This window comes from Pelophylax lessonae (genome assembly GCF_965119305.1).
Source record: "Pelophylax lessonae genome assembly, chromosome: 4".
Taxonomy (NCBI): Eukaryota; Metazoa; Chordata; class Amphibia; order Anura; family Ranidae; genus Pelophylax; species Pelophylax lessonae.
This window is the reverse complement of record NC_138771.1, coordinates 144,509,178-144,521,133: the sequence shown is the minus strand read 5'-3', so window position 1 is coordinate 144,521,133 and position 11,956 is coordinate 144,509,178. Positions and strand designations below refer to the sequence as shown.

The following is an 11,956-nucleotide window of genomic DNA, read 5'->3' as shown; positions in this document are numbered from 1 at the left end:
GGTGTTCCTCTTGTATATATCTGTCATATCTGTATGTGATTTCTTGCACTGTGTCTGGGGCGCATGCTGCCAGTGACCCACTCCCTCTGTGATTAGACAAGGCAGACCACCATTCTCTGAGAGAGGTAGATGGCGATCTTGTGCTCCTGCTAAGCAGGAACACTGATCTCTGTCTTCCCCCAGTCAAAGCGTCCCCCACACAGTTAGAAAGCAGTCCCTATAAGCACATTTAACTATATGATCACCCCTGATGTTAACCTCTTCTCTGCCAGTTACATTAATAAAATGACAGTGCATTTTTTTTTAGCACTGAATACTGTATTGGTGTCACTGGTCCCCAAAAAGTGTCACTTGGTATCAGATTTGTTCTTAGCAATGTCGCAGCCCCGCTAAAAATTGCTGATTGCTGCCATTACCAGTAAAAACAATTTAAAAAATGTAAAATTCTATAAATATATCCCATAGTTTGTTAACGCTATAACTTTTGCGCAAACCAATCAATATATGCTTATTGGTATTTTTTTTTTACCAAAAACATGTAGCAGAATACATATTGGCCTACACTGATGAAAAAAATTGTTTTTTTACATTTTTGTTTTATTGGGTATGTTTTATAGCATAAAGTAAAAAATATTGTTTTTTTTGTCTTTTTTTAAATTTCTGTCTTTTTTTTGTATATAGTGCAAAAAATATTTTTGTGGGGAAAAAATAAACAGTGTCGCACAACCGCGCAATTGTCAAAGTAACTCAGTGCCATATTGCAAAAAAAAAAAAAAATTTGGCCTGGTCATGAAGGGGGGTAAACCTTCCGGGGCTGAAGAGGTTAATGTCATTTGTGGAGAGAGGTAGACAGGATGTATTAGTTCAGGTTTTTTTTTTAGGAACAACCCTGAACGAGGAATTATTGTGGTCAGGGCACAAATTTCGCCTCGTTAGGCACACCAGAGGTTATATTTTCTTAAGACTGTTTTTTATGAGTAGGGACCCTCTCAGATTTTTTATGGCTTCCATAGAGAGTGTGTTGACTTACCACATTTCTCTGAGGCAAGGATCATGCACAGCCCACAATATAAGCACCTTACAGAGGGTGAACAAAATGGTGCAGAAAATCATTACAGGTGTACTGTACATCTACCTAGTATTGAGGAACTGGGGAAAAGGGGATGCCGCCAGAGAGCTCTCTCCCGGGCAATGCTTTAATTAAAATATTACCTTCTAGTAGGCGGTTTCAGAGTATTGCCTCCTGCACCACCAGGCCGAGTTTCTTCCTCCAGGCCATACAATTTGTGAACTCTGGGAGGGGTACTAAGATTATTAAGACTGAGTGTGTGTGTATCTTATGCATTGTGTATACGTTTGTACGAGGTTATATATGTTTTTACGTGCATTGGATATATTGAAAGCGTTTATGTGATTTGGGACAATATATGTATTTCATTCCTGAAATATTCTGTATAAATCTCAAAAAGAAACCATTGAATACTTCCAACAAATAGAATAATATTTTGGTGTGATTTGTTTCATATTTCTGCTCATTACGATAGGAATGCAGTAGGACAGTGCGGTTTCTGTAATTGCCTCTACTCAAAACTAGTACTTTTTCATAGGATCCTCCTCCCACACAGGCAATGTGGATAACTTCTGGCTGGTTTTCTCTTCAATGGGCCACCCCCAGGACTTGAAGAATGGAGTTAGGTTCCTATTGACAACTAGGGAGAACTTCTCTGCCCAGAGATTCATTTTATCCGTAATGTTTCCACTGACATTTGGCAGTTTCTGGTACTCTGCAAAAAGATGCTTGAAGGGATCCCATCCGAATCCTTCTTGTAACTAAAAATTAAAAAGGTTGGTTAGTTTGCTAATAAAAGCTCACTACACACAGCTTATCATATATGCAGTATTGTAATGTATGTTGCATGTTTATTAAAAGTAAACTCCAGTCAAACACAATTACTATAAATTTAACTTTCCTAAATTGGTCTAATTTTCATTGTACTGCAGTTGGAACCCAAAATAAATCCAATCTCAGATGTACATATTTACTGGTCTATGTCTTACCCTATCTCTAAGTTGCCTTCCGCTTTGCCCATACACATTGTAGCATGAAAAGAAGGACTGATTGAATTTGCTAGGGGTCTGCCATCCCTTGAAGACTGCATATGCTGCCTATCCTATTCCTCAATCTTGATTCTGCTAGCTTCCAACAATGTTTTTGGTTTAGGTCACCACCAACACCCAAGGCCTAATTTTTCTGCACTTGTTTGACAGGTGCATACAATTAAAATTTTGTATGTAATTTTTAACAGCAGGCCCTGTCCCTGTGCCCTACGCCCAGCAAGAGTAACTGTGAGGGTTTACGATGTTTAGGAACCACCAACACCAAAGGCCCAATTTTCCTGCACCTGTATGACAAGTACATGCAATTTCAAATCTAATTTTTTACAGCATGGCTCGTTCCTGCTTTTTATTTTTTATTTTTTTATTTTTTTGTCATGGTTATGGACTAGGGGGGGGGGACCCCACGCTTTTTTTTTTTCATTTTTTTTATCTGTATTGCTGGCAGCCGACAATACATTACAGCCGGGAGCAAGTTTAAATTAAATTTTTTCCTTCAGAAATGTCAGTATTTCTGCAAAAGGCTACATACATGCGCCAATTTACAGGAACATTAAGGGGACCCCCCAGGCACGATATTTAAAGGAATTTTTCATTTTTATTGTTTCACTTTAAGCATCATTAAAATCACTGCTCCTTTAAAAACTATTGTTTTTAAAAAATATTTTTGCATTGGTACATGTCCCCCAGGTTAGTACCCGGAACCCCATCCACTTTTTTTGGGCAATAACTTGCATTTAAGCCTTTCAAATTAGGACTTTGATTTTTGACATTCGAGTCCCATAGACTTCAATGGAGTTCAATTGTTCCAACAAACTTTTCCCCTGTTCGCGGTGTCCTGGTGCGAACCAAACAGGGGGGTGTTCGGGTCATCACTAGCTGCCATTGATAATTTCTAAAGTGCTAGTTTTCTGGCTGTCCTGCTTAATCTTTAGCCTGTTCCTGAACAGGAATAAGATAAGGACCAGTGATGGGACAAGGGCGAACATGCCAAATTGTGCCCCCCCATGTTGAGCATGACCAATCATCCTACCCACACCTTAAAACCACACTTGATCATTATATCTACTTATAGAGTTCAGATGACTTATTTGGATAAATTACAAAGTGCAAGTGTTGAGAGGGTCGCAAAATAATGCAAAAAGTGCAGGAGTCAGGAGCAGATAACATACAGAGTGCAGGTATGTAATATACAATATGCAGGAGTCAAATGTACCCGTATGAGGCATTTCACGCCTACAGGTATGTACTCGTATATGCACACACATTGCATCAAACACTGACATATATAAATAAAACCACCCATATATTTACCTGCTGCTGACCCAGCTGCCTTCTCTGACTTTCTTTTTTATTATAAAGGTTTAAAGGAGATGTACAGTCAAAGCTTGATTGGCTGTACATTTATGGATCACAGGAGTGTAGTTTGTTCTATACTCTTGTGACCCATTTTCAACAGAGAGCAGGCTGAAGTCCGCTCTCTGTCTCTGCTGATGTCACAGATGAGAATAAAACATACACCACCCTATGGGTTGGAGCTCAACCCTCTCCCGAAATGGCAACTATACTGAATAAGTCATACTTAATCACAATTGTCATATACCTTATCAATAAGCAGAGTAGTGCTTGTAATTCAATTCTTATACGTAAATCATCATCTTTAATTGCATATACATTTTAAAAACATTGACAAACATTCACACTCCACAACGTATATTGTTAAAAACACATGCCCGCCAGTGGCGCCCTTTAACCCCAGATTGTAAAGGACAATTTCTATCCTTTGTAGGATTATGATCACTCAATAGTGGATCAGTGGACTAAGGGTGCCATGCTGAAAGATTATCTGAAAAATAAATTTAATCCTGAAACTTGAATGGTTCTATTGGTAAAGGCAAGGATACTGCTTACTGGTGGATGAATGTCCATGCTAATACATGCGAAACAGAGAGAAAAAAGGGCATAAGGGAGTGAATTGACAAATTCAAATTTCATGGTCTAGAGGAGACATTGAGACACAGCCGTGTCCACCGGTATGCCAACTAGGTAGTGCCTCCATCTCCCTCACACGGATATATAATTTGTGTTTATAGTTCAAATCCTTAAAGCTTACAGACTTCCATTTATTTGTGTAAATGCCTCCATCAAGGCAAACAATTGCAACATAGAGAATGGTGTTGCCTCAGTTGTCCTGCAATTGTGCATGGTGTATCACACTGGTGTACCCCTTCTTCCAGGAAGTTCATTGTCTCATTGTTATAATACTCCCATAAACATACATCCTGGGTACAGCCTCCTCAAGGAGGAATACAGTCAGTCAGTATATAAAACTGTGAATATCCATATATTGAGCTATAATGCACAGTTGAAATATTGAAACAGTACTTATCATTCAAAGGGGCTCATTTCTGATGGATACTTTGGAAGAACAGTTTCCACAAGGTACCACTGGTGCATAGAAGTTCTGAATAAGTCCTTACTGGGGAAAGGGAGGGGGGAGACCAATGGTCAGGCTGCTTCCCGCCTAAGCGGTTTCGCCGAGTATCCTGGCTGCTTCAGAGGCTCAAATGCCATTTTCCATGTATCTCCATTTATACGGATGCACCTCCTCCTAAGGCTGACAGGTCCAGACGAAGCTACGCAATAGGAAGTGAAACGCGTCAACGTCATAGCCCGGCGGCACATCCTCTCATCACTCCCAAAAAGGCAACGGACTGCCAGGACTGCCAGGGAGAGCGGAAGCCGAAGGCGGCACATACGGAGACCGGTGGCGGAAAGGCAGGTGTATTCGCTCCACGGATCATTGACAAGGTAACGGGTACTTGCCCAGCAGGGGTGAAGAAACGGCTCTAAGCCGTCAGAGCAAGCGGGACAAACATTTACTTCACCGCATTGAACCGCCATACTTTACATTCGGTCAGCGGGAATCGGAGGTACATACCAGATCGTTGCAGGCTCTGCTTAAATCCCCTGCACTACCCCATACCCCCACACAATTAATACAAGATAATTAGCTGTAACCACGAGCAACACCTTGCCACCAATAGGGGTGAAGAAACGGTAATACACCGTCAGCGATCAAGACATCCTTGTCAGATCTCTGCATAGTCCCCGTCAAGCCACACCAGCCCACGATTGATGTATCATCATACGGCAACAACCTTAAACGGTTATGCTGTCTCACCAAACTGCCTCTAGGATTGAGGTACTCCCCAACCCTCTCCCCAAAAACTAAAGCATACCAACAGCACCATGTTGAGTGATCTCACTGGATTTAACACCTGACATTAACGACACAATATAGTTACCTAACCTAGTGGCGACCCACTGCCCCTCAAGGAGCCCCTTCAAGAACATTATTACTGCAATTTGCATTTGATTGAATACATATCTATTAAGATTCTTGAAGTTTAATTTATCTGCCGGCCGGTTTTTGTCACTGTATGTTTAAATGTTATGTATGTCTTGTTTCTTGCCTTTGTACTGATTGTACTCACCAACATTTTACTTTGCATGGTTGTTATTACACCCTAAGAAATTTTTTACCAATAAATGTTAATAAATAAATATGTTCACTTTACCTAGAGCCCGCTATGTTATTGCTGACCTAGAGCCCGCTATGTTATTGCTGACAAATAGGGTTGAGCGGACACCTAGATGTCCGTGTTCGACGGGTTCGGCCGAACTTTAAAAAAAAGTCCGGGTCCGTGTCCCGGACTTTTACCGAACTTTTCCCGGACACCGAACCCCATTGAAGTCAATGGGGACCCGAACTTTAAGGCACTAAAATGGCTCTAAAACACCAATGGAAAGGGCTAGAGTGCTGCAAATGGCAGCAAAACGTAGTTAAGAGCATGGCAAGTGCTCTGCAAACAAATGTGGATAGGGAAATCTTAAAACAACAAAAAAAAAAACAGAAAAATAAAACAATGTTCTTCATCTCTGAAGGAGGAGGCCCATATGGAGTAGGAGGGAGGTTGAGGTGGTGGTGGATGTGGCGGTGTCATAGGCGTGCGCACAGGGTGTGCCGGGTGTACCTGGGCACACCCTAATCACCTAGGGCACATAGCATTATCGCTCTGTTTGCCAGTGAGGAGATGGGAAAGATCTCCCTCGGACCTGCTCTGCTCTATTTCTCTTTGCCAGCAGGGAGAGTAATGTATCGGGGCCATGTACATGTAGGCAAACACATGCATGTGTATTTCAACTTTGGGGTGCACACCCTAATGCAATAGGCTGCGCACACCTATGGGCGGTGTAGGTGGAAGCGGCGGTGGAGGAGGACCAGGGCCGGATTAAGAGCATCATGGTCTTGGTGCTGAGGATTTTGAAAGGCCTTAAGGGCCGTGCCTTGGCGTGCACCCAAAGGAGGAAGGGTGCAGCCATGCATGCCTAATTCAACATGGGATGCTGTCTCTGAAGCCCATAAACACATCCATGCATCGGCAACTGTCCCTCCTTGTCAGGCCTTCGCGCTGTGTGGGGAGGTTCTGAGGGTGCTGCCTGGGGAAGCGAGCATAGAAGCCAGACTTCTGTGTTTACAAGTGACAGAAGAGCGGTCACAGTGAATATGGCCAACCCGGGGCCTATATAAAAGGTAGGGGCCTGGAGCTGCAGCTCCAATAGCCCCTATGTTAATCTGGCCCTGAGGAGGAGGACGAGGTAGCCAACACTGCTTCTTTTCACAAATTTTAAATGAGGGTACACCCCAAAAGAGTGAGAAAGAGCAAAAATGGAACAATGGGTGGGTAAGGTCGGTATCCATTGCTATTCTGCACAAGGTACGGAAAAGTCCCGTGGGATCCATGGTTGCGTTGGCGACCTCCTCCTCCTCCTCCTCCTCTGCCTTGTGCTTCCACTGTGGCCCCGCTGTCAGATGGGAATGCCAGCAGCATCGCATCTACCAGCGTGCGCTTGTACTCGCGCATCTTGCGATCGCGCTCCAGTGAGTGAATTAAGGACGGTACGTTGTCCTTGTAACGGGGATCCAGCAGCGTGGCCACCCAGTAATCAGCACAAGTTAGAATGTGGGCAACTCGGCGGTCGTTGTGGAGACACTGCAGCATGTAATCGCTCATGTGTGCCAGGCTGCCCAGAGGCGATGAAAGGCTGTCCTCTGTGGGAGGTGTATCGTCCGTGTCCTCTGTATCCCCCCAGCCACGCACCAGTGATGGCCATGAGCTGGCCTGGGTGCCACCCTGCTGTGAACATGGTTCCATCTCCTCCTCCAGCTCCTCCTCCAGCTCCTCCTCCTCCTCATCCTCCAGAACTGTGCCCCTGCTGGACAATTGTGCCCCTGGCATTTGTGTGTGCAGGAACCCACCCTCGGAGCCCCTTGCGAATGACTGCCCTGAAAGCCTTTGAAATGTTACCTCTTCATCCTCCTCCTCCTCATCCTGTGCCACATCCTCTTCCATCATCGCCCGAATTGTTTTTTCAAGGAGGCATAGAAGTGGGATAGTTAAGCTGAGAACGGCGTCATTGCCACTGGCCATGTTGGTGGAGTACTCAAAACAGTGTAACAAGGCACACAGGTCTCGCATGGAGGCCCAGTTATTGGTGGTGAAGTGGTGCTGTTCCGCAGAGCGACTCACGCGTGCGTGCTGCAGCTGAAACTCCACTATGGCCTGCTGCTGCTCGCACAGTCTTTGCAGCATGTGCAAGGTGGAGTTCCACCTTGTGGGCACGTCAAATATGAGGCGGTGAGCGGGAAGGCCGAAGTTACGCTGCAGCGCTGCCAGGCGAGCAGCAGCAGGGTGAGAACGCCGAAAGTGCGCACAGACGGCCCGCACTTTCTGCAGCAGCTCTGACATATCGGGGTAGTTTTTAAGGAACCTCTGCACCACCAAATTCAGCACATGCGCCAGGCAAGGGATGTGCGTCAAACCGGCTAGGCCCAGAGCTGCTATGAGATTTCGCCCATTATCGCACACCACCAGGCCGGGCTTGAGGCTCGCTGGCAGCAACCACTCATTTGTCTGCTGTTCCATGCTCCTCCACAACTCCTGCGCGGTGTGTGGTTTGTCCCCCAAACAGGCACGTTGTAAAACTGCCTGCTGTCGTTTAGCCCTGGCCGTGCTGAAGTTGGTGGTGAAGGTATTACGCTGTCCGGATGAGGAGGCGGTAGAGGATGAGGTAGCGGAGTAGGATGAGTTAGGAACAGGAGGCAAACTGAAGCGCCCTGCAATCCTCGGTGGTGGAAGGACATGCGCCAAATTGCTATCCGCCTCAGGCCCATCCGCCACTGCATTTACCCAGTGTGCCGTTAGGGAGATATAACGCCCCTGACCGTGCTTACTGGTCCACGTATCGGTAGTTAGGTGGACCTTGGCACAGATGGCGTTGCGCAGTGCACACCTGATTTTTTCCCCCACTTGGTTGTGCAGGGAAGGGATGGCTTGCCTGGAAAAGTAGTGGCGGCTGGGCACGACGTACTGTGGGACAGCCACCGACATAAGCTTTTTAAAACTAGGCGTCTCCACCAGACGGAATGACAGCATTTCAAAGGCCAATAATTGTGAAATGCTGGCATTCAGGGCCAGGGATCGCGGGTGGGTAGGGGGGTACTTCCTCTTCCTCTCAAGTGTTTGGGAGATGGAAAGCTGAACACTTCCACGGGACATTGTGGAGATGGTTGTTGGTGACCCAGGTGGTGGTGTTGCTGGTGCCGGTATGACTACAGAGGTGGCTGGAGCGGCCGAGACTGCAGCAGAAGAGGAAGCAGGATGAGCCAGAGACGTTTCTTGGTTTTGAAGGTGTGTACTCCACTGCAGCTCGTGCTTTGCACTTAGATGCCTGATCATGCAGGTTGTGCTCAGGTTGAGAAGGTTTATGCCTCGCTTCAGGCTCTGATTGCACAGGGTGCAAACCACTCGTGTCCTGTCATCAGCACATTTTCTAAAGAACTTCCACGCTAGAGAACTCTTTTGAGCTGACTTTGGTGCGCTCGTTCCCTTGCTGCGTTGGGCAGTAGCAGGCGTAGTGTCTAGGGCACGGCCGCTCCGCTTCTGCACCCTGCTCCCTCTTCTGCTGTGCTGGTGGCTCTGTGCGACCACCGCCTCTTCCTCCAAAATACTCAGGTCACCTGCATGACCTTCATTCCATGTGGGGTCGAGGACCTCATCTTCCTCCACATCATCTTCCACCCAGTCTTAACCCCTGCCCTCCCTGTCGGTCTCCACAATGCTGAACGCCGCAGCAGTTGGCACCTGCGTTTCGTCATCATCGGAGACATGCTGTGATGGTCCTTCCATGTACTCGTCTTGAGAAATAAGTGGTTGGGCATCGCTGCACTCAATCTCTTCCACTTCTGGGGCAGGGCTAGGTGGATGGCCCTGGGAAACCCTGCTGACAGAGTCCTCAAAAAGAATAAGAGACTGCTGTATGGCTTGGGGCTCAGACTGCTTGCCTGATTTGCAAGGGGGTGAGGTGAAAGACGGTTGGACATTGGCTGCAGGTGCCAACTCTGACCTTTCTGCAGTAGACTGGGTGGGAGACAATGTGAAGGAACTGGAGGCACTGTCAGCAGCAAACCAATCTACTATCGCCTCTCTGTGTTCTGGCCTCATCACTTCTAGAGGCGTATGATGCCCTACCAAATACTGCTGCAGGTTCTGTCGCCTACTCACACTTGAGGAAGGTGTTTCACTTGTGCGTGTAGCTGGCACAGATCGACCACGTCCTCTCCTTGCAACAGGAGCTCTAGCAGCAGCACCACGACCCCGGCCACGGCCCCTATTTGACGCTCTCCTCATATTTCTGAAATTTAAGATCTTGCCCTAGAAAGGTCTTTATTGAATAGCAGAACAAAAGAACAACAGTATCGCACGGGTGTATCTCACAGTCAAATATGCAAACTATGCCGCAATTTAATGTTTTTTACACCAAAAGGGTGTGTATTGAATAGCGGAATAGGATAAAAAACTGTGTATCTCACACGTACAAACACAGACTAGGCCCGATTAAATTTTTTCCTACCCTAAAGGGAGGATGAGGAAGAGGAGTATGGAACAGGCAGCACCCTCAAATCTTCAGAAGTATGAGATGAACCTCAAAAACTTGGAAAGGTGGATCTCACACATACCGACACAGACTATTCCGCAATTTAATTGATCCCCAAAGGTTTTAATTGAATAGCGGAATGGGAAATATGATCAAAAAAAGTGTATGTATCTCACACGTACAGAAGCACACTAGGCCCCAATTACTATTGTTTGTACACCTAAAAGGATGGATGAGGAGGAGGAGGAGTATGGAACAGGCAGCACCCTCAAATCTTCAGAAGTATGAGATGAACCTCAAAAACTTGGAAAGGTGGATCTCACACGTACCGACACAGACTATTCCGCAATTTAATCGATCCCCAAAGGTTTTTATTGAATAGCGGAATAGGAAATATGATCAAAAAAAGTGTATGTATCTCACACGTACAGAAGCACACTAGGCCCCAATTACTATTGTTTGTACACCTAAAAGGATGGAGGAGGAGGAGTATGGAACAGGCAGCACCCTCAAAGCTTCAGAAGTATGAGATGAACCCCAAAAACTTGGAAAGGTGGATCTCACACGTACCGACACAGACTATCCCGCAATTTAATTGATCCCCAAAGGTTTTTATTGAATAGCGGAATAGGAAATATGATAAAAAAAAAGTGTATGTTTTTCACACGTACAGAAGCACACTAGGCCCCAATTACTATTGTTTGTACCCCTAAAAGGATGGATGAGGAGGAGGAGGATGAAACAGGCAGCACCCTCAAATCTTCAGAAGTATGAGATTGTGTTCACTGTACCCCACAAAGATTGTGTTCACTGCACCCCAAAAGGATTGTCTTCACTGCACCCCACAAAGATTGTGTTCACTGTAATCCACAAAGATTGTGTTCACTGTACCCCCCAAAGATTTTGTTCACTGCACCCCACAAAGATTGTGTTCACTGTACCCCACAAAGATTTTGTTCACTGCACCCCACAAGGATTGTCTTCACTGCACCCCACAAGGATTGTCTTCACTGCACCCCACAAAGATTGTGTTCACTGTACCTCACAAAGATTGTGTTCACTGCACCCCAAAAGGATTGTCTTCACTGCACCCCACAAAGATTGTGTTCACTGTACCCCACAAAGATTGTGCTCACTGTACCCCCCAAAGATTTTGTTCACTGCACCCCACAAGGATTGTCTTCACTGCACCCCACAAGGATTGTCTTCACTGCACCCCACAAAGATTGTGTTCACTGTACCCCACAAAGATTGTGTTCACTGCACCCCAAAAGGATTGTCTTCACTGCACCCCACAAAGATTGTGTTCACTGTACCCCACAAGGATTGTCTTCACACACCCCACAAGGATTGTCTTCACTGCACCCCACAAAGATTGTGTTCACTGTACCCCACAAAGATTTTGTTCACTGCACCCCACAAGGATTGTCTTCACTGCACCCCACAAGGATTGTCTTCACTGCACCCCACAAAGATTGTGTTCACTGTACCCCACAAAGATTGTGTTCACTGCACCCCAAAAGGATTGTCTTCACTGCACCCCACAAAGATTGTGTTCACTGTACCCCACAAAGATTGTGCTCACTGTACCCCCCAAAGATTTTGTTCACTGCACCCCACAAGGATTGTCTTCACTGCACCCCACAAGGATTGTCTTCACTACACCCCACAAAGATTGTGTTCACTGTACCCCACAAAGATTGTGTTCACTGCACCCCAAAAGGATTGTCTTCACTGCACCCCACAAAGATTGTGTTCACTGTACCCCACAAGGATTGTCTTCACTGCACCCCACAAGGATTGTCTTCACTGCACCCCACAAAGATTGTGTTCACTGTAT

General features: G+C 45.9%; 1 protein-coding gene across 1 annotated transcript in view; it reads right to left on the bottom strand.

The window, feature by feature from the left end:
• Positions 1–1,516: 1,516 nt before the first annotated feature.
• The window catches only part of LOC309553829 (TRPM8 channel-associated factor homolog), a gene marked incomplete at its 5' end in the record, with an annotated part of 81,161 nt that continues 70,721 nt past the window's right edge, over positions 1,517–11,956 (bottom strand). The window contains one exon of the mRNA XM_082255283.1: positions 1,517–1,830. Within this exon, the coding sequence (XP_082111409.1) occupies positions 1,591–1,830 (240 nt within the window). The 3' untranslated portion in view covers positions 1,517–1,590. The remainder of the gene's footprint in view (positions 1,831–11,956) is intronic.